The sequence below is a fragment of the Peromyscus leucopus genome, chromosome 4 (assembly GCF_004664715.2).
Source record: "Peromyscus leucopus breed LL Stock chromosome 4, UCI_PerLeu_2.1, whole genome shotgun sequence".
NCBI lineage: Eukaryota > Metazoa > Chordata > Mammalia > Rodentia > Cricetidae > Peromyscus > Peromyscus leucopus.
The window spans coordinates 47539840-47563215 of NC_051066.1; the positions used below are offsets into that span (position 1 = coordinate 47539840).

Genomic DNA, 23376 nt, shown 5'->3' on the forward strand with positions numbered 1-23376 from the left:
ACCTGCTTCTATCTCCTAAGTGCTGGGATTAAAGGCGTACATCAATTTTTAACTTAAGTTTGATATGAATGGCAGAAATGGGAACTGGCTAGTATGTTTACTAAACAACTTTCTACAACCCAAGAATTTTTCTTCATTGTCGTTATCTAATGCCGGGGTCCAGCCTCCGTTCTGATTCAGGTCTTTAGGCGGGGAAGAGGCATTGGCGCAGGGAACTTCTGACCACCAGGTGGACTGCACTCAAGTGGCCCTGAATAGCTGGGAGCCATCTTAGTTTATATTTTAACAGAATTTGTCCTACCAGGCTTACATGAACAGCTTTAATATTGGCTCACATTTCTGACTTTGAAGAAATACATCATAATTTAAGAACTACATCATAATCATTATGAAAGCCCCATTGTTCCCCTTTATGCTTCCCCAAATACACCTTCCCACCCTGCACAACCTTATTCTAGACACAGAGTTCAGCGTTTTTTTGCAGGCTTAACTAAATGTCGGGCCAGACACATCCTTCTCTGCAGCACTTACATCAGCTGGCAGTGACTGCGGTTACAAAGTTCAAAAGTAATAGACGTGGGCACAGTGCTTTAAGGACAACAATATTCAAACCCAGACAACTCTTTCATGTCTGTAAGATATGCTTTTATAAAGTTTTTCTACAAGAGGGTCGGTCCCATGTCTCAGTCTCTCTGTAAAAGGCAGGCTTTGATAAGGCACTCTTTTCTATTCCACTATACCATATTCTCCACCTGTGTATGGTAGAGATGGATCTATCCATCTCACATTTTACATCACAGGTTTCCCCATCGGTTCATACTAGATCCTATCATTGATTCTATATGCTTGGTGTCCAGGGAACTTCCTCTCAACAGTGGGCACCATGTGTATTCATGGGGCTTCCCCCTGTTCTGTGTAGGCATGCCTTACTCTCCTTTCCAGAACTGTGAGACGTGGGTGATGTCCTAAGTGTTGTTTTCTCATATGTACCTAACTGTCTCCATTGAGTCAGAAAAGTTCCCAGGATTAGGAGTTGTAGGTAGTTAATTCCGGATAAGAGATTTGAAAAGCATTAGCTCCCTGCTGAAACTTAGGGGAAAATATTTTCGAGTGAGCAGAATTTCCAGGAACAATGACAGCTCCTGCAAGTGTGACTGACAAAGAATCACCAATACAATGAGAGAAAGAGCCTGCAAGCTGCATGAATTTTGCAAATCCCTCCACTGTCCTGTGGACTACTGGTTCTCAGCAAGTGAGAGCCCTTTTGCCCCAAAGAACCCTATGGATAGGTAGCATGCCCATGTGAGACTAGGTTGCACTTCTTATCATAAATCCATCACATAGTAGGCATTCTAGTAACTATTTTTATTTGAATTTATCTCTACCCTCCAGCACAAGTTTTTTTTTTTTTTTCTTTTTCTTTCTTTCTTTCTTTCTTTTTCTTTTTCTTTTTTTTTTTGAGACAGAGTTTCTCTGTATAGCCCTGGCTGTCCTGGAATTAGCTCTGTAGACCAGGCTGGACTCAAACTCACAGAAATCCACCTGCCTCTGTCTCTTGAGTGCTGGGATTAGAGGCAAGTGCCACTATTGCCCGGCTCAGCACAAGTTCTTAATGATATTAACTGTGAGTGGCTCAAGTCAACTAAAGGACAGTGGATAATTTGGGGTTATAAACAGTTTTACACTGGATTCTGTAACTCCCCAAAAGCATCCTCTCTCCTACAAAAAAAAAAAAAAAAAAAGCTTGGAGATTTTTTTTTTATGCTGTCTAAACTTAGCTGTTGTCCTAGTCAGCCAATTCTGCTCTCACTCTCAAGTGAAGACATTTTTTTCTACTGAAGAAGTAACATTTGTTGTTTTTAACAAGCAAATCAATATTTTCAACTAGAAATTGGAAACCAAAAGTATGTAGATGCAAGGAAATGGTCTAGATTAAGAAGGATTAAAAGCACAGCTGTGTTTTTCAGAGTCCCATCATCTCCATCACAGAGCTCAGTGTTGCCATCAGAGGGTAGTGTCCATGGTGAGATGAAGCAGTGAGACTGCAGGTCTACTGTGTTACTCCAATTCAGCCGGCCAGACAGGCGCTGCTTTACTCTTGTCCATAGTCCCTTACTGCAAACAGAACACTAGCAGCTAACTTTACCTACAACATGGGCCGCTTAAGCAAGAAGGCGAAGTACTCTGAAACTTTAATATTCCCACAAAAGGAATATTACACAACACTACCATTCTTCTCAAAAGCCGACTCTGTATTTCTAAGAAATGATTTTCAACTTGTAGAAGAACTATGATGAATTAGGAACTGGAAATAATCCTCAATAAACTTACTTCAAAATAGTCACTAATCTTGTGGCCACGTCCCCCAATACTTTTTCCTAAAAAAAAAAAAAAAAGACAAAATGTATAGATTTAAAAGGCAGTCATGATTATCTACCATTTATTACATCAAAAAGAGAAAAGTGACAAATTAAAACATATTTATTTAATTTAAAAGTGTGTGGCATTTTAGTAAAGTAAAACTAATAATCTTTAAACATTTATAAAATCTAATCAAACCACATTTTCATAGCTACATGCCAATTTCTGGAAGTCCCAATTACTGAAAAATAGACAAATAACATTAAGGATCTCCCGCTTCCTTCTCACCCAACCTCTCTCTCCCTTTTTCCTTTCCCTGGCTGGGGATTAAACCCAGAGCTTCAGATATGCTACCACCAAGCCATGTGGCCACACCCTCAGCAAAAGGAACTTGGTCTTTAAAACATTATTAATATTTCTTACTATCTATTAATCTCAGAAAAGAAAATTAATAAACTGAAAAGGCAAGTAGTAAATTTATATCTGACAAATTAACACACACTTTGATGATGATGATGATGATGATGATAGTAATAAAAAAAAACAAACCGCTGTGGGTGATACAAACCCAAATCTAATCTGTTGGGCAGACAACAACATACTTACTGTCAATGTTATTTTGTAAAATGTTTTGACTTTCCTTTTCTTCAGTGTTCTTTTTTGAGTTAGGGTCTCATTACATTTTCTAAAATGTATTTGCTATAACTTAACAGGATATTATGTTTAAGAGTCTACACTTTAATAACTGTTCTTATGACTATATATATATATATATTTTTTTTTTTTTTTTTTAAAGTTTTTTTCTACACAGGGTTTCTCTGTGTAGCTTTGGAGCCTTTCCTGGAACTTGTTCTGTAGACCAAGCTGGCCTCGAACTCACAGAGATCTGCCTGGCTCTGCCTCCTGAGTGCTGGGATTAAAGGCGTGTGCCACCACCGCCAGCTCTTATGACCATATTGATAAGCAGGGTCATCACAAGTCACCATTCCTTACATGTTCTGTCCTAAAATGCAGTCTCCATTAGTTTTAAAGAATTTATTATTAAGAAAGGTGGTATTCCCCCCCCACCTTTTAGGAAGGAGGCATTCATTCTTAAATTTTAATTGTGGAGAATACATGATTTCTTCAAGTAGTAAATAGAAAATCTAGTGATTCAGCCAAAAGCTTTGCATATAGTATACATCAATTGCATTCTGACTTCTTCTTATGTGCTCATTTAGTTTCCTTAACTCTTTTTGTTGCTGTTGTTTAATTTGTGTTTGGGCATGGCATGTGTGCCACCTGCACATCTGCCCCTTGACAGCTAGAGGACAACTTGTGGGAATCAGTTCTCCTTTTACTACACTGTAACCCACAGAGCTATCTTATCAGTATAACAAACACAGCTTGAGTGCTGGGCACTGTGAACAAACTCTGTGCTTAAGGTTCAACAGCCCTAAACAAAACTGAGAGGCTTTTTCTAAAATTAAATAAGGACCTGGGACAACAAATGTTATCCAGGAATTTTGGTCAACAGTTTCATACAATTTATTTAGAAGTCAGACTGGATTGCAGTGACTTCATCCCATGGAATGTTCTTTTTCTCTCTGCTAACATCCCTGAAGACTAAAGAGGGACTACCTATTAAAGAAGAAGGGATGTTTTGGGTTGCCTACTAAGAAGCTATTTCCCTAATTCTTTTTCTCTAATTGAACCCCAATTTTTACGTTCCATCCTCTCCATACATGTGACATCAAATTTCATGAGGAGCACTCCTCTATAGCCCGACTCCCGTTTCTTCTTCCTTCATCTACCTCTCATTTGAATCAGGAGCCATTCCTCCGAGTCCACTGTGACCGAGGAGACAAGTTACCCCACTACCAGTGTCAGAGACAGGCCGGATTTCCTGAGAAACAGTACTTCTGCTCTGTGTCACTGGTCATGGGACAGAAACATAATTAACACAGTCGTGAGGAGACAAGGCAGGTCTGCTTCTGGGCTTGAAGCTCACTTTAAGGAAAAGTTGGGGTGGGAAACACAAGCCAGTGTCATTCTAAAGTAAACATTCAGGGGTTGGGGATTCAGCTCAGTGGTAGAGTGCTTGCCTAGCAAGAGCAAGGCCCTGGGTTCAGCCCTCCGCTCCAGAAAAAGAAAAAGAAAAAAAGAAAAAAAAAGCAAACACTCAGTGAGGAAAAGATGAGGAGATCCAATTAGGCAACCATTTCACCTAGAAAAAGACCAGGTATTTCTGTGGACAGCAGACCAGACAGATAAAAGGCCTGAGTTCTTTTTATTAAATGTATTTAGTGTTCGGGGGTGCATGGGGTGGGGGTGGCAGACACAGAACACATGTGAAGGCTAGAGGTCAACTTACAAGAGTTGGTTCTCTTGTTCTACCGTCTAAGTCCCAAGGACTGAACTCAAGTTGTCAGGCTTGGTGGCAGGTGCCTTTAACACTGAGCCATCACACTGGCCCTTAAAACACACAAACTCTTTTTTTTTTTTTCTTTTTTCTTTTTGGTTTTTCGAGACAGGGTTCCTCTGTGTAGCTTTGTGCCTTACCTGGAACTCACTCTGTAGCCCAGGTTGGCCTCGAACTCACAGAGATCCACCTGGCTCTGCCTCCTGAGTATTGGGATTAAAGGTGTGCGCCCACCACCCGGCAAAACACAAACTCTTAAAACAAGTTAGCTAAACCAGTTTGGAAGCCCCATCCTATTTGGAATTTACTTTTAAGATCTTGTCAGTAAGTTGCTGCAAGGAGTTAATGTACCTTTCTAATGAAGTTACATGTCCCTAACCACAAGCTGGACGGCCTGCTCCAAAAAAGAAAGGGAGCAGCTGCGAAGTGAGATCAAATACACTGGACACCTTCAAAAGGCCGAAGACGAAGCCCCTCCTCTTCCTTCCCAGACAACTGCTGCAAATCCACCCTGGGATTCCAGTGCTGTATGGAAGTGGTAAGGCCGTTCATAAGCCTAGATTGTATGGCTAAAAACTGGCTCCAAAACATGCGTAAGACACGTATAAAACCATCATTATACATTACACTGTACATCTTTTCAGGGCCCAAATTAAATAGCAGTACCAGTTTGTTATCTGTTAGAAGAGATCATGTTGTCTGGGCTTACTGTGTGATCACGTGGATTGATGTTCAGGCCCCAGAACTGACGGCTCCCAGCACCCACACAACAAGGCAGGCATCTTACACACACCTGTAACTCCCACTCCAAGCAGGCCGGGACAGGAGGATTACTGAGGCTTGCTGGTTTCCAGCCCAAGCAAGAAAAATAAACCCTGGTTCAAGGAGAGACCCCACTTGAAAGCAATAGGCAGAAAGTGATAGAGGAATCCTGACGTTCAACACTCTCTTCTGTACAAATGCACAAGCACACTCATTTGGAAACACCCATGCACATACACTACACTCATACAGAGAGAATTTTTTAAAGAGATCATGTATAGTCCAATGAAAATAACCTTTGAAGTTTATATCACAAAAGGCAGATATAAAAGAAAGGATGTAATGAGCATAACAAAAAACAGGTAGTCTAATTATTCTTGTAATTATTTTCTTAATAAAGAGAATAGGTTGCTTGTTTTAAAGTGAAATATAAAGCTTATATTTAAAAACAAGAAGCTATTTTAATATTGCAATTCATAAGAAAAAGGAAAAAATAAAAGGAGATAAAGAAATGCTTACCAGAGTCTAGGCCCAAGTAAACAACATGGAAATGTCAAAGCCCCCACAAAGGCCTGCAGGTTCACGCTTTTATTATTTCTATGCAAAGTACAGTGCTTAGCATTATGAATGCAGAGAATACATAACAGATATAAAATATGTAAACCACAAAGCCATGCATTCACCAGTTACAGCCCGACTGTTAAAGTCAGAGAACACACTGTAGGGTGGACGGTCTCTGAAGGAGGACGGCGTCTGCTTACCCTGGCTACTTTCACTCTGACTTTCTGCTTTTCTCTTTCTTCCCCTGGATGACTCAGATTGTTTCTTCTCTGGGGTCTAAGGAAAATAAGTTAACAACATTTTAAATTATGCTCTTAATACGCAAAATTATTACTGTTAATGTAAAAATCATCTTTACTTTTGAGGCCAAATAAAGCATTCAACAGTGTTCACAGGATGCAAATGCAATCACTGACATGCAATTTATTTAGAAGATATAACTAAAGTTCACATTTATAGAATTTGGCTTCAGGGAAAATGATAAACCTGAGAATAATTAGCCCTTAAAATTCTTAAGTGAAGAAAAGAGGAAAATTAACTGTTTCTTGTTTTCTACTATTCATATATATATTTAGTCTATAAAAAGTAAATTTCAATGAGAAAATAGGGACAAAACACAAACTGACATATTCACCCCAAACTAAGAGACCATTCACCTATACGCTGGCAATTACTATTCAAGAACAATTATAGTGAACACATATGCTCTAAACCAGTTGTGAGCAAAGTATGGCCAATAGGTCAACTCTGATCACGTGTTTTTGTATCATGATCTTAGTATGGCTTATATTTTTTTTTTTTTTTTTTTTAAAGACAGTCTTACTATGTAACCCAAGCAGAGATCCACCTGTCTCTATCTCTTGAGTGCTGGGATTAAAGACTTGCACCACCACTCCTGACTGTAACTTAAACATTCTACCTTCTCCCCACCTCACCCTCTCACTACAGGGTCTAGCGTGTAGCTATTACAAGACAAATGTATGAGTGACCACTTAATAACTCAGTCAAGGTTTGTACTACCAGTGTTATACATCAGGAATTCAAATCAAATTTAGTTTGTGCAATCCTAAAGTCCAAATGGTCTTTAATGTTCTTTATTTGACATGCTACATGCCCTGAATCAAAACTAAATGAATCAACTACAAGATATTTCTAAATGTTACTACACATCTACCCATCATACATTGTCTGTTAAGTTTTGTAACTCTATAATCCATAGATTTTTAAGGAAATCCTGTCAAACTACTTTTAGAGTACAACAAACTATAATTTTTCTTAGCATCTTTATGAAGAATTTTAACCCTGTATTAAAATAAAAGCAAGTTCCCCAATAATAATTTATTCATATTTCTCCCAACAATCTATGCCAACAAATATATATGGGGGGGGGTGTGCTCACTATGTAACCTTGGTTGGCCTGGAACTTGCTATGTAGACCAGACTGGCCTTGAACTTACAGTGATCCTCCTGCCTCTGCCTCTTGGGTGCTGGGATTAAAGGTATGGGCCACCTCACCCAGCCTATAACAAATGTATCTAACACCTAAGAAAATAAGATTTTTCAGAGTAAGTTCACATCACACTGAATTAAAGCACACCAAGATCCTATGAATTCTATCTTTAGATTTTGACTAAACAAACAAAAAAAATCATAAAATTTAATTTTGAAAGTAATACTAGAATCAGCAATTTTTTAGTTAGAAAATATGTTCTAAATGGTTCACTCCAAGGAACAATGGTTTAGACAGGCTGAGAACGCTACATTTCAATTGGGGGCTGAGGAGAAAGGAGTATTCACCTGAGGCAAACCATTTCTTTAGTTGCAAACCATTAAAATGTTAACACTCCAGCTATCACCAAAGGGCTGGGGTGGGGTGGTATATTATGTACAAATTCTCAAGCATATTTGGGAAAATATTCATTATATAGTTCACTCAGTAAGAATTTTAGAATATTCAAGATTGTTTTGAAAGACACATAAAGTAGTACTTATAAAGGCTTTCTCCCCTTCCCTCCAAACACAATTCTCAGTAGGGGGAAATGAACTATACCTCTGGGGAAAGGTCACTTCATTTAAAGGAGGTTGAGTAGTGAAGTCATGATCACAGTAAGGAAGAACCACAAGGTGTATCTCAAATGAGAGGGACTTTGAGGACTGACAAGGGAAGGAGAAATGAAAACCAGACAAGTCTAGAAAACATTTCAACTGTGATGTACAGGAGAGGGGAAACAGTGGTAAGATTCGGAAGGACTGTATAAAGTGAGAGGAAGACAGAGACTGGGAACCCAGGTACACACTGAGGTTAGCTCGTACAGTGAACATCACTACTGGATGCAGATCTTCTGTCCTGGGATGCCCTAAAGCTTCTCCCTTGTGTGAATCTTTCACTTTGTGGACATACTTGAAGTTGTATGGAATGGAGTGTCCTAACAGACCAGGTAACATGGGTTTCTGAATAAACCCTTGATCCATTATGTACTATAATCACTGTTGTGTTACGCCAGGAACCAATTTTCTTATCAATCTAAAATGCAATACTGCCAGCATTATAGGAATGTGGGGACTGGATAAGGAACACACTTGGAACACGGTACCTGTAGTATGCTTAGCACACAATGATGTCAACACATCAATCAATTCTTTTATGTCAATGACTACCCTATTAATCATCCCATATGTCCATGCACTTTATGTTTCAAAACTTAAATTATGTGTCATAATGTAAAAGGATTAGCACCTTCTGCTCTAATAAGAATGCAAGTAATTGGGTATAGGGTGTGCAATACATTTTCTATTTATGGACACACTTAAGTAAGAATGTGTGTGTGTGTGTGTGTGTGTGTGTGTGTGTGTGTGTGTGTGTGTGTGTGTAAGACACAGAACATAGTTTAGGCCACCAGCAACCCTGACGCAAATATGAGTGGAATAGTTTGTTGAGTTTAAATTTAAATAATGTGAGCAACATTGGTATTAAACAAAACAATACACAATCAAGTCTACCACTGCCAATTCTGAGTCATTCATTTGTACACAGGCCTGTTTGAGGATTGTGAATTTGGGAGGAACATGTGCAGAAACCCAGCAAGTATTTAATCACGGCAGTGGCTCATCACTGACAAAGTTCAGAACCTATCTGCAGTTTTCAAACTGCTCCAGATGCCTGCAGAGAATAGGTTGTGTTCTAGAAATTACGAAAGCAGACATAAACAGCTGAGCTAAGGCTCTAGCTTACAGAGATACAACCTGTACCACTGCTACCCACAACTGCAGACACAGCACCTTATTTTAATATATTACAATTCCCCTTTGAAGAGCAGACTGTGACTTTAAAAACTACTCGTTACACCCAATGGTTTCCTTGAAGCAATCTAAAGACATCAATGACACCACCTGTGTATTTACACAAGGTGTAAACTCTGCCTAGATCAAATACTTTCTACAGAACTTTCCAAGTGTTTATTGCCCTTGCCTAATATGCTGCCATTTCTCTTGTCTGCTCTACCTTTACGAACTAACTCTGTAGCTGACCTCAGGAAAGATGACCAGGGAAGGCAAAGCTGGACTGTTGTAGTGAGGTGAAAATAATGCATGGTCATAAAGGCCAAGAACAACACACGGTAGAAGAGTGGTCGGGAGAAAAATGGAGGAACGACCAGCACCAGTCAACCGTTTAGCTTTACAAATGCCAGGTTTGAGACACACACACTACTCTGGCATTTAATGTTCCAAGACATTTGAACTCATAAGGCATAAATTTACAAAGTATTTTCTAGCAGTTGAAAATTTGCTTGAAAACAAAGGTGAATTTTAAAGCACTCTAGAGGTGATATAATTAAGTTAAAGCTGTACTTTCATTTAAAACTTTGGTGTTTATTAAACAAAGTTTTTATAGTTAATCACATGGCTTCTTGGTTTATGCTAAAATATAAAACTGTCTTTCTTCAATGCAAATAAAGTTTAAGGCAAGAAAACAGAATCCTAGTGCTGTGGCAAAATGAGAGGCCTAAATCATTATGGATTATTTCTACAAGCCTCAGGTGAGAGCATCAAGTTTCTGCATAAATGCATCCACAGAGGGCTACAGTAATCAATGGAGAGGGAGGAGGTACCGCACGCTGCTCTTACTAGTTAGCTAGAGTTCACAAAACCTAACTAGGCATGGAACACATCAGATAATACTTTAATAAAATCACTAATTCCTAACAGGGCTGGTTATATTTAATTTCTTTCCAACTAAATCTTTAAGAAATTAGAAACACTTTAAAACACAAAGAAAAGTTATACTAAGTATCTTTAGTGAAATATTCATTGAGCCAATGACTGATCTTAAAAGTACAATTCATTGCCTGTCTGAATGATTTATACCCCAAACACCAAATTCAAGAATGGCTACTATAACATGAACAGATATCATGACAAATTTTTGCCTACAGCTGCTAAGAATAGTGTTCAATCTTTGTTTTTGGATTTTAGTTTATGTGTATGGGTGTTTTGCCTGCATGTATGTATGTGCACCATGTACATTCCTAGTATCTGCAAAGGTCACAAGATTGAAAGATCATTGTAAACTACTGTACAGATACTGGGAACTGAACTTGGGTCCTCCATGAGAGCAACAAGGGCTCTTAACTACTAAGCCATCCAGCACCCAGTGTTCAATTGTTAACTACATTTCTTGGCAAAGTTTAACTTGTTTTTGTTTTTTGTTTTTTAAAGATTATTTATTTATTATGTGCACAATGTTCTGCCTGCATGTATGCCTGCAGGCCAGAAGAGGGCACCAGATCTCATTACAGATGGTTGTGAGCCACCATGTGGGTACTGGGAATTGAACTCAGAACCTCTGGAAGAGCAGCCAGTGCTCTTAACCCCTGAGCCATCTCTCCAGCCCCAAGTTTAACTTGTTTAATGAGTAAGGATAACAATGGAGAAATCTTTGTTACTTGATGGTATATATCAAAACCTCAATCCTTACAAAAATAGTCAACGCAAATTAATGCCCCCTCCCTAAGAATGTCAGATATGTAAAATATTGTTTTCAGGGCTGGAGAAATTGGTCAGTTGTTAGGTATGGTGATATTTTATTTGTGCTGAAATGTGAATTTATTTGTATGTTAATAAATAAAAGTGCCTGGGGGTCAGAGCTAATAGCAAACCATTTAGCAGAAGTCTGGCATTGGTAGCACACGCCCTTAATTCTGATCACATGACAGGCAGATCTCTGTGTGTTCAAGGACACCACCAGCATAGAGACACATGCCTTTAATCTCAATACCAACCACAGAAGACCTGGAGATTTGGACAGGCAGTGACGAGGAGGTCATGTGGTTGGGTTTACAAGCAATGAGAAGGCAGAACAGAAAGTCAGTAAAAAGACAGATACACAGGAAGTAGGTCTCTTTCTCAGGGGAAGGACGGCAGCGGCAGCCGATGGTAAGAAGGTAGTCTTGATTTCAGCTTTTGGCTACTGCTCTCTGATCTCTGGGCTTTTAACTCCGCATTTGGCTCTGTGTTTCTTATTTAGTAAAACTGTTCAGAATTACATCTACAGTTAAGAGCACGGACTGCTCTTTCAGGACCAGGACTCATTTCCCAGGACTCACAAGGAGGCCCCACAGCTGTTCGTAACTCCAGTTCCGAGAATTTGACTCCCTCTACCCTTGCAGGCATCAGGTTTCAATGTGGTGCACAGGCATACATGCACACAAAACATACATACATGTTAAATAAAGTTTTTTTAAAAAAAGATATTCTATTTTCTCTAGGCTTTAAGAATTAGATTAGAATATACCAAATTTAGTTGTGAAATCGTTCTTGCTTCCTCATGCTTTATTTACATTTTTGTAAAATCTATTATGAAATATGGACATTCTAATTCAAGGATATTTTCAGCTATAATGATCTGGAATTTGAATAGTCCATCTCTGAAAGAGACAAAACACAATAATGCACTATTATCTGGAAATCTGTGCAAGAAACTTTGACCCCCTCAAAGGAAACCTGTTATGCTGCTAACTCCAAAACCTACCATAAAAGTTTACATAGTCAATGTTTTGAAATCTAGTCAAATAAGAGTTTTCCCTTGCTGCTCTAAGTAAATAAACACATTAGCAATTTTGAGTGTATTCTATTCTATAGTGTATCGCTTCTATTACATGATAGTATCATGTATTATAATACTATCATATATTATATATATATAATAGTATCATAATATTAAAGTGGGAGAAAACCAGCAAGAAGAAAATGGGTGACCACACTCAACTCCAATATAGACAGTTCATTTTTTAAAGCCTGCACATTTCACTTTCTTCATACATGCCCAGCATCCACAACCATCAAAAGGAAGTCTAATACTGAAATAATGACTGTTACTCTGATTTCTAACAATCATCTTACTTACTATCCTCTCATTCTAACCTAAGCTTTTATTTAGGCCACTTAAAACCCGAATCCCTGTATGTTAAAAAGAACATACTAAATCTTCATTATTAGCGAACAGTAATTTGGTGATTTAGTGTGCCATTTTCTTTTCATTATGGAGCTTAACTGTTTACTGACATTTTCTTTTCTCTGGCTTTTCCTTTAAGACTTTACCAAGTAGAATGCATCATAAAATTAGAATAAAGTTGAACTTTCTCCCTTATCCAAATTATCTTGTCAGCAGCTTTCAAGCCACAAAAATCAAACAGCATAGAGAAGAGTTGTTAGGATGAGCTGGGTGGGTTTGGGAAGCAATAACTTGAGCTAATTTACCCTGAAGTCTTGGCATTATGAGAGTAATTATAATTGCAAAATTTAGAACAGTGGTTTTAATTTCTGTCCCTTCATAACAGACATGAAGTGATAACTGTCTTGCATACACAATACAGTCAATACCTTAAACACAAGTTCTACACACACACACACACACACACACACACACACACACACACACACTTCTCTGTGATATTACTTTAAAAAGATTTATTTCTCTTAAAACTTTATTTACTTTCTGGCTATCTTCCTGCATTCATCATGTGTGTGCTGTGCACATGGAGGCCAAAAGAGGGCATCAGATCACCAGGAACTGGAGTTACAGATGGCTGTGAGCCACCATCTGGGTGCTGAGAACTGAATCTTGGTCCTTTGCGAAAGTATCAAGTGTGCTTAACCAATGAGTCATCTCTCCAGACCTGCTCTGATACTTTTAAGTGCAAGTGCTGTGTGATAGAATATGAACTGCTTCTCAGCCTTTGATTAAGATCAAATGTAGCATATTCACAATTCAAAATTTAATCTCAAAGGCAGTATCAACCTATACTTAATATATGAGAACACTTACCATTATTTCAAGATCTGTACATAATGAATAAACAGTGTGTGTGTGTGTGTGTGTGTGTGTGTGTGTGTGTGTGTGTGTGTGTAGTGTACAGCTCAGTAGTAGACCATCTGCCTGAGACACAAAAGCTCTAAGTTCAGTTCCCACTGACAGAAACACAGATACAAGCATACACTGTATTTTCCTTACAATAATATATTTCATTTTTCTTGGAAAAGAGGGAATAGTCTTATTTTTAACTGTTCTTCCATATATCTGTTGGCAATGATTTTCAATAATTTACAAAGCTTTTATTTCTAAATAGAGTCTCTATTCCAAACTTAACTATTTCTACAAAAACACCTTAAAAACTCTGGAAGTGATTTTGATGTATCACTGGAACAAAGATCAGGCTATCTGTCTAAAATAGTAAATTATGAATTTCCTATGTAATACACATTTCATAATCTCTAAAATTAAGAGTATCATTCCATCTGGGCAACGGTGGCACACGCCTTTAATCCCAGCACCCAGGAGACAGAGGCAGGTTGATTTCAGTGAGTTCAAAGCCAGCCTGGCCTACACAGTGAGTTCCAGGACAGCCAGGACTGTTACACGGAGAAATCCTATCTCAAAAAAAAGCCAAAAACCAAACCAAACCAACAAACTTACTCTTAGGACACAGATGGCTCGACAACTACAAGTCTGGGCTGCTGTTTGAATTAGAGAACCCAGGGTCACTTCCTAGAACTCCAGTTTCAGGGATCCGAAATCCTGTCCTGGCCTCCCCTGTCACCAGGCATGGCGTGGTACAGACATACAAGCAGGCAAAGCACCCACACACATAAAATAACACTACCACTCCTTATAATCTTCTAGTACAATTAAGACTGAAACTGATTGTGCCGTTGTAGCAGAAAACTAATTAGACTACAGCAAGTTCACTGGACAGTAAGATGTCATGGTTACCCCGTTAGTTTAGGAAATATGAAATAAAGAACATTAGTAAAATAGTCACTGTATTTTGTTGCCATAAAATATATCCTTCTAGTATTTTTAAAACTCTACTAAAGAATAAAATATTGAAAACAAAATGTTCAGCATGTCAGCTTGACCCCCAACCCTTAAAATGCAATCAAAGAGTCACGTGTGTGAAATGAACACTTGAATGAAATGAACAGCTCTTATTCTGGATGTCACTTGGACTGGCTACAAATGATCTCAAACCTGAAGATTCTGTACTTCAACATACCATTTTTTCAGAAGACTAATTAGGGTGGTTATCTGGTAAGTCTCACACTACCTTAGCTATCAGGATGGAGCCCCACACTACTACAGTCAAGAGCATCATTTTACAGTGAGGTAGGCTTCTGTACTAGAATTTCTAACATTAACTTACCAGGCGTGCAACTCTGTGAGCTTGTTTACAGGTTTGGCAATTTAAATTTTAGACAGTTACAATTTACCTCCACGGTTAACAAACATACTTCACTTCCTCCCCTCTGCTAATGGGTAGTCCTTTATCAAGAGAATTTCCCTCCCATTATCAGACAGCATCTGGCAATACCTGAAGGCATTTCTGTCTACCAAAACGCAGAAGAGCTGCAGGGACTCTGCTAAACATCCTCACCAATTATATCGGACAGTATCCTCTGCTTCCCCAATTATCCAGTGTAAAATGTTAAGCCTCACAAATCCTGCTCTGGTAAGTGCGTAAGAATTACTTGTAGCCAGCATGCTGAGCTCTCACTCATGAATTAACAGGGAACATTTCAGAGGCTGTGTAAACATAGGATGATTTTTACTGATAATTTATGGATTGTGTACTTACATATCTTAGTTCTCAATTTTTTTTAATTCCTAAAATGGTAAATACTCATAGTTGTAAACTATATTTAAGAAGTTCTTTGGGGGGCTAGAGAGATGGCTCAGCAGTTAAGAGCACTGATTGTTCTTCCAGAGGATGTGGGTTCAATTCCCAGCATCCATATGGCAGCTCACAGCTATCTACAACTCCAAGATCCAAAACCCTCACAGAGACATACATGCAGGCAAAACACCAATGCACATAAAACAAAATAAACAATTTTTTTTAAAGTTCTTTGGGATTCTTAATAACATGGAAGCACTATAGTCTAGAGCTCAATCTTGACACCTAAACGTCTGACAATTGTACATTTAGGTGAACTTACACAGTGCTATCATCTTAAACACTGGGGAATGTGTGTGAGCAGCTGAGAGGAGCGGCAGGGATGTGCTGACAAAGGGATGAAGACCCTCAGTGAAGGAAGTGGGCTGACAGTGATGGTAACTTACTCTTTCAAGAAACATTTACTGATCACCTACTAGAATATATCAAGCACTATCCGAGACTGAACTTAAAACGATCCCACTTAAACTAAAACAATGCCACTTTTCTCTTCCAGGCAGTTTTGTACTCAAAAAGCTTGGAAGTTTATTCTGCTTGAGAACAGTAAACCAAACATATCAAATACATTTTCATAAAGGGTAATATTTAACCACTTTTTGTTTGCTTGATAAATGCCTAGAAAACTACTATTTCAAAGTTTTTAAAGTGTGAAGAAATCAACATTACCTAAAAAGAGTACATCAGAATTTCCAAGTGGATAATCTGGGTACTAACACTGAGTGGGGGAGGGGGATACCATCCTAGGAGATTGATAGCATGCCCTTCCTACTTTGATGGAAATGAATGCAGATAGCCAATGACAATTCACTTTTCCTTCACTCCCTCCCCCCACCCCACTTTAGGAAATTAACCATGCATATATTTGGGCAAGACAGAAAATTAGCAACACCCTCCCGCTTTGAATTTTCTATCAAATATTGATCCTTATTAAGAATGTACCCTAGCCGGGCGGTGGTGGCACATGCCTTTAATCCCAGCACTTGGGAGGCAGAGGCAGGTGGATCTTTGCGGGTCAGAGGCCAGCCTGGTCTACAGAGCAAGATCCAGGACAGGCACCAAAGCTACACAGAGAAACTCTGTCTCGAAAAACCAAAAGAATGTACCCTTTATTGCATGGTGTTATGGAAAAATACCTCCCCTCTCAGTTTTTTGAGATAGGGTTTCTCTGTATAGTCCTGGTTGTTCTGGAACTTGCTCTGTAGATCAAGCTGGCCTTGAACTCACCTGCCTCTGCCTCCAAGTACTGGGGTATTTTTTTCTTTTTTAATAAAAGGAAAAGTTACAAAGAAATTCCAGGTATTTTGCAGGAATATTTAAGGCCAATAATTCCTTTTGACTATTAGTCTGAATAAGGAGATGCGTACTGCTCACTATCACAAAAGGCCACTTCTTTTGCACAGTGTCCCTGCTGAGACAACAGTTCCTGTACACAGCAAGGCTGCTTCACTTCTTGTTTTAGAAAACTGACACTTTAAGAGTTCAGGTTTAGGAACTACTACTAGGAAAAAGATAAAAACAGAGGAACCACCACACCCTATCTCTCTGACTCAAACCCCTCAGAAAACAATTGGGGCCACAGGACACAAAGAGCATTTCTAAAAACTGATGAGAGCACGAAGCTACCTGTGCCCATTTTAAACTGAGCATGTTTATTATTTTATTTATTTAACTTCTTTAAAATGTGTTTGTTTGTTTGGGTTTTTCGAGGCACGAGTTTCTCTGTGTATCCCTGGCTGTCCTGGAATTCACTCCGTAGACCAAATGGGATTAAAGGTGTGCACCACTACCACCCACACACATTAAATTGAGCATTCAATCAAAGCAAAAGCAAAACAATGTATTAGGGGAAATGGGAATAAAAATAAAAAAGCTCCAACTTATTTATGATGAAATTCATTTTCAGGCTCACCTTTTTCTACTAAGTACTCAGACTAGAGCATTAAAGAAAAGGTGGCTGGTAAGAGGTCCTGTCTGCGGCTGTTGGCTTCTCTCTACATACATCAATCACCTGGCAGAGGAGGAAAGAGAGGAAGGGAAGGGACAGAGGGAGGGAGAGAGCTGAAAGTGTGTGTTAAACAGAGTAAAACTAAGGTGGGCTCCAAGTACAACAACCACCTCAGATTCTGTGTACCTTTAGCTTAATATCCTTAATGCTAAATAACACAAAGCTCCCCAAACAGAAAACTCCAGTTCAAGACCAGTGGACAAAGGAATACAGTTCAATAATACCTGAGAAGATAAAGAGTAAACTAGTTCTAGCAATAAAACATATTTGTGAATGCTGCTGTTCAACTCTAGTTTAGCTTATACAGTATTACAAAAGGTGAGCATTACAGATAAATTTGAGGCAAAGTGGAATAATATGGTTGCGTGTCTGCTTTATAAACATGGACATTGTGGAGTACATTTTATATATAAGTACACATAAGAAACACAGATACACTGTTTCTCCTATGCTAATTATTGAAAATAATATTAATTCAAAGTTATAAGCAAGGCAGAGAAAAGCATCCTAGGACACCCAAAACTAGAGACAGAGTGGGAATAGTGATGGTATTAGTAATCATAAAACTCCAAATAAGCCAGAAATTACTTGATTTATCTTGGTTTACTGAGCTAAGCGGGGTGAGGACAGCAACCATTCAGAATTTAGAAAAAACTCAAGGGAAAACTACCGTATTTACACAGGGAAGACTCCTCCTGTAGAACTGAAAACAGGTAGCTCGAAGCAGGCTTTACATCATGTAAAGACCATAGGACTACTACTGGTCATTAGGAAACAGTCTCCTTGACAAAGCGAAACAGCAGGTAAAGTACACACCTTAATTCTAACCTCTGAAGGTAGTATGATTGCTTTTGTGAAATTTTAACCACCCCTCAAATCCAAAACACATTCACACTTGACTTTTAAAACAGAAAAACAGGGCTGGAGATAAAGCTCAGTAGGAGTGTACCACATATGGCTCTAGGTTTACGTACCAATATTGGGGGGGTAGGGAGGGGGAGTGCAGAAAGTCTGTTTCCACTGGGAGTTAGGAAAAAAGGCTACTGGATATCCTGGGCTATCTACCTCTGTTCCTAGCTCTGCCTATGACTGAAGCCCACCCACCATCTGGACTTTATTCATTCACACGGGGGCGGGGGGGGGGGGGGCACGACACGACTTGTTTCCTATCTTCTCTCTTGAGTCCTTGATTCCTGCCCAGCGATGCTAGGGTCCTTCCCTCTTGTATTATATACACATCAAGACTGTGACTCTAAGTACTGTTTCCCTTCTGTCACAATCAGGAGTCTGTCAAAAGCAGTCAATATCTGCTGTCACAATTTCATCCCTTCCAATCACTCTTTTCCAGCTAAGCTCTAGCACCTTGATCCCCTTCATCTATGGAACCTGAGCCTATGTGTCAAATCTTAGAGCTTTTTACAGTTGTCCCTAATCTCTTCACTGTTCTCCCCACTGCCTACCTATCAGAACATCTCTGTCTACAATATCCATCTTATCTGCTAACATTTCTCAGCAATAAGCATACTATTAAGGTGAACTCATTCACAGAAACAGCTTGCAAACCTTTAGGTGTCAGGATCCCTCTATAACTCTTTAATATTGTTGAGGACACAGTGATGGTTAATTTTGAATGTTAACTTGCGAGTTGGGACCACTTAGAAGATAAATCTTTGTGAATGAAGATGGTCTCTGACTGAATAAAATGGCGGGAGCAAGTGGAGCACCAGCACTCATCTCTCTCTGCTCCTTGACCATGGACACCATGTGACCAGCTGCCCTATGCTCCTTCCACAACTAAAGCTGCTATCATTACCATGCCTTCCTACCATGATGAACCAAGCTTCTCAAGTATGGGTCAAACAAACCCAATGGGGGCGGAGGGAGCCCTCAGCGATTGTGTGATGCAGACCTGAGATTAGGTATGCCAAGGACCCCAATACCTCTGGTCCACTGATACTGTGAGCACTAGATGTGACACAGCCTGAGACTGGTCCCCTAAGAGACCCTACCAAGATTAGCTAAACTTGTCTCTTTGTTCAGCTGTATACAATCACCCCACCTCCTCCTTCAGCCATATACAAGAAACCTGCCTCTTCCATTCAGATGGGTAAAATAAAACATGCTGAGGTCCTCCTCTTCATCAAAACACACAGTCCACCTTACCCCACCTGTACTCTGTGTGTGCCTGCCATTTTCTTCTTCATTCCTCACAAGCCCTGACAGTCAAGGCAAACTTCTTCCCTTAAGCTGCTCTCGTCAGTAGTCTACCACAATAATGGGAAAAACTAGTACAACCCAAACAGCTTTCACTTGGGGGGTTACAATTTCAACATTTTGTCACACTAAAACATTCAAATGCATAATGCATAGATCATCAGTATGATGTCATCATGTGTCCTATAGTCTGGAAATTCTCTACAAACTCTAAGAAAATGAAAGAAAAAGAAAGTGATGTGATAGGGCAGTTACCAAAACTCCCTGGAGCAAGTTTCAGGAGCCGCAGGAGCCCCGAGACTGCATTTTAGGATGTGGTTGTCTGTACCTCAGCCTTCACCAGTACTACCCATGCCAGAGACATCTAGGTCTTTCCCTCTAGTCCTCTGCTACCTGCAGTACCAGCTCAGTTGTCCATCCCAGGAAGGCAACCGCAAGGTTATCAAGAACTCAACCGACTACCATCTATTCACTCTCCTTGCTCGTCTATCTCAAAGGCAAAATACTTTAAATCATCTAGGCTCCTTCCCTTTCCTTCTTTTTCTCAATATTATCAAACTCTGTTCATTCTTCTTTTTAAATCGAGTGGGATGCAAGAGCTTAAAAAAAATGCCGTAGAACTATTGACCTAAGCCCTATGGAGTCATAGTAACTTCTCAGTGAACTCTAAGGGTGGGGTGGGGAGCAGAGTCTAACAGTCAACACAGAGAACAGTGTAATCAGAGCCTCTCTCAGGGACTGGCATTTTATAAAGAATGCATATTGCCTCACAATCGCCCTCAACTCAAGTTTCATCTCCCTCAAATTCTATCCTCTACCCTAAGACCAGGGGAACCTTCTATATGTCTAATTATTTATTTAGGTCTTTACCTTTTTTTGCTTGTTTCTTCCACTTCAAGGTTTTCCCATCACCAAATTCCTCACCATGAAATTCAAGGGCCTTTAAAAGGGGTTCCCCTCTCACATCATTTCATACCAGAAGTTTGTAAGTCACTGAAATCTGCTAAGCTGCTTGGTAAAATGTCTTTGGTGGTCTTAACTGCCCTAGGCCCGAGAACCACTGCCATATCTCTGTAACTAAACTGGCCACGCTTCCACACAGAAGCAAAGACACCACAATCCCTTAGCCTGCCACCTGCTCACATTCTGCCTTATGCTCTGGGATACTAAGGCACCCCTCATCCCTTTCTGTCCACCTTCCCTTACAGGCCCATGGAACTGAAGGTTTCCTGCTCTTGGCTCTCACTGTACCTTGCACTCACACTGTTCAGAAAACACTGTTTAAATGTCTGTATGCCCCTCCCAGATGCTGATTTCACTGGAAGGCAGAGATGATATCCCATTTATTTTCCTATTCTGTGCTTGGGCTAGGTGAGCAGACAACTGCTCACGTTGGCTTGTTAAGTCTGTGTAATAGACTTAGAATGATGTAAAAGAAAACAAACAAGAACCTCCCTATCTACCAAGTACCTGCACTATCAAGAGGAAAGAATTCGTGTGTGATGTGTGTGTGGGGGGGGTCCATGTGAATGAATGTTCAAGTATGTAGAAAGCCAGAAGTCCATGTCAGTTGTCTCCCTCATTCTCTGCCTTATTTTCTGGGCCAGGGTCTCTAACTGAACCTGGAGCTCACTGATGGGCTAGACTGGCTTAACAAATCCCAGTGATCTGTCTCCCTGAACACAAGGGTCAAAGGCATGCCACCACGCCCAGTTTTGTGTGGGGGTGCTAAGAATTCACACTCAGGTCCCTGTTTTCGCACAGTGCACTTTACTGATTGAGACAACTTTCCAACCCCCACAAAAATGTTTTTATTCTGTAGTCCTACAGATAAAAATAAGTCATAGGTACATATTAAATAATACATAGATGAACTAAAAGTGTAAATTAAAGTAGATTCAATTAACTTGAACTGACTATGAGGTATTTTTCAGTTTTAATAGTAAGAAGACAGAAGAAACTATGATTCTGGGTGTATGGACAGGAGACAGCTGAGGCAAGAGTGAGTTAAGTCCTAAGTAGTAAAAGAGCAAACAGATAATGCCCAACTGATGACCAAAACAGGATGTGCACACATTTCTATTCAACCTGTAGTAAATGTCAGGAGGAAAAGTGAAAATAACTGAGCTTTGGGTAGGGTTAGGTGAGAGGAAAGCTAATTAAAAACATAAATAAACTTGCATACAGAAACAAACACTATTATTTTAAAAATCTATTAGGGTGCTAGGACTGTAGCTCAATAGTAGAGTATCAAGGCCTTGGTTCTATCTCAAAAACAACAATCAGGAAACAGATTACCAAAAGAGAAAAGTGATGTCAGGAGGTAAGGGATACTACCTAAATTACACTACTCAGTCTATTTAGCACAAAAAATACTTTTACCTCACGACCATTTACTCCCAATCATGACCTATGAACATTCATATTTGGTATGCATGAAATTTCATCTCAAGGAAACTCATTAAGGTTCCTGCTACAGAGATAAAACCTGAGACTCATTTTCCTTAGATCAGTAACTTCTGATATGGAAATGTAGAACAAATAATACAAGTCACTTCTTTGAACATGAGGGAACATGTACAATCTGAGAAAATGTCAAAATACTGTGCCACTAAGCTTAACTATCAATTTGTAAAAATCCCATATACAGAGCACAGGACAGCAAAAGCCAAATGATTTTTCAAGATTTTCTATTGCTGCCTAAAATGTCAAAATGTCTAAACAAATAAATCTATGTACAAGTAGTGCAGCTATTTAAAATGCAACTAAAAATATAGCGATGGAATTCTTCCAAGGGAAATTTTATTATAGATTAATTTCTCTAAAATAATCCAAATATTTGATCTATAATTGCATTGTGAATATTGGTTAACTAAGGAAACATGAAACACTTTATCGCCTATGAAGATCTTCTATAGGGAACCTAACTTTTACTATGTTTTGCTACTAAAATATATATATTTAACAGAAAGAAAAACACCTAGTTATTTTATTACTCTTCATAACACAAGATTATGAAAGGACATGTGAAATTTATCTATGAAAAATATCAAGAATATTCCAAAGTCCAAAAGAAATAAAAGTAGAAATATTCTTGATACGTTGTTTTTTGGTTTGGTTTTGCTGTTGAACTCCACTTGGATGAGAACTACCCTACTTTGAGGTCTTAGTACACACGTGCTAATCTGAACAACTCAACTGGGGGAACTGAGGCTACAGGGCGACTAACGCTTACCTCAAGGGAACCTACTGCGGATAAAGTCCCGTCACTTGCACAGTCCTTTCAGCTGCCTGCCAGATGTCTCTGTGGAAGGAAAGCCTGATGAGTGAGAACCCTATGCCACACTCCTGTGGAGTGTAGGGTGCCTGTACAACTGCACACAACTGCCTACCTACAGGTTCCTAGATACGCCAATAACAAACAGCTAGAAAGATGCCACCTCTGAGTTTCTCTCTCCATTGAACAAGAAGCCAAACGCAGTAAGAATTCCTGAGTGTTAACGACCTACTGACAGAAACAGACTACAAGAATCAAGTACAAATGAGTCACACTGACAGGAAAAACACAAACATATACATGCCGAATACATACACACATAAATTGGTTAAAATGGACAGAATTGTATAACCTGAAAGGCTAGACCCACAAAAAGTCATTGTATCAAAACATGAATACTAAACCCAAACACATTCGTGTCTACCATTTTTAGAAGACGCCATCAAGTATATCATGCACAGAATGGACCATACTGTGGACCTAAATGTCCACTTATAAATACCACGTTCTTTCTTGGTGAGGTCAGTAAATGGGTGCTAGTAAAGGGGATTTATCACATTTTTCA

At 39.3% G+C, this 23376-nt stretch overlaps 1 protein-coding gene across 2 annotated transcripts in view; it reads right to left on the reverse strand.

Annotated features, from left to right (window-relative positions):
• The window catches only part of Tlk1 (tousled like kinase 1), a 124156-nt gene that overhangs the window by 41190 nt on the left and 59590 nt on the right, over nt 1-23376 (reverse strand). The window contains exons 4-6 of one of the 2 annotated variants that reach the window (XR_003736275.1): nt 22770-22838; nt 6286-6361; nt 2332-2378 (exon numbers count right to left, since the gene is read on the reverse strand). Coding sequence is in view for 1 of the 2 variants with exons in the window: in XM_028885759.2 (XP_028741592.1) it covers nt 2332-2378; nt 6286-6361 (123 nt within the window). In the remaining variant the exon portion in view is untranslated. The remainder of the gene's footprint in view (nt 1-2331; nt 2379-6285; nt 6362-22769; nt 22839-23376) is intronic. The other variant, XM_028885759.2, reaches the window with a different exon arrangement.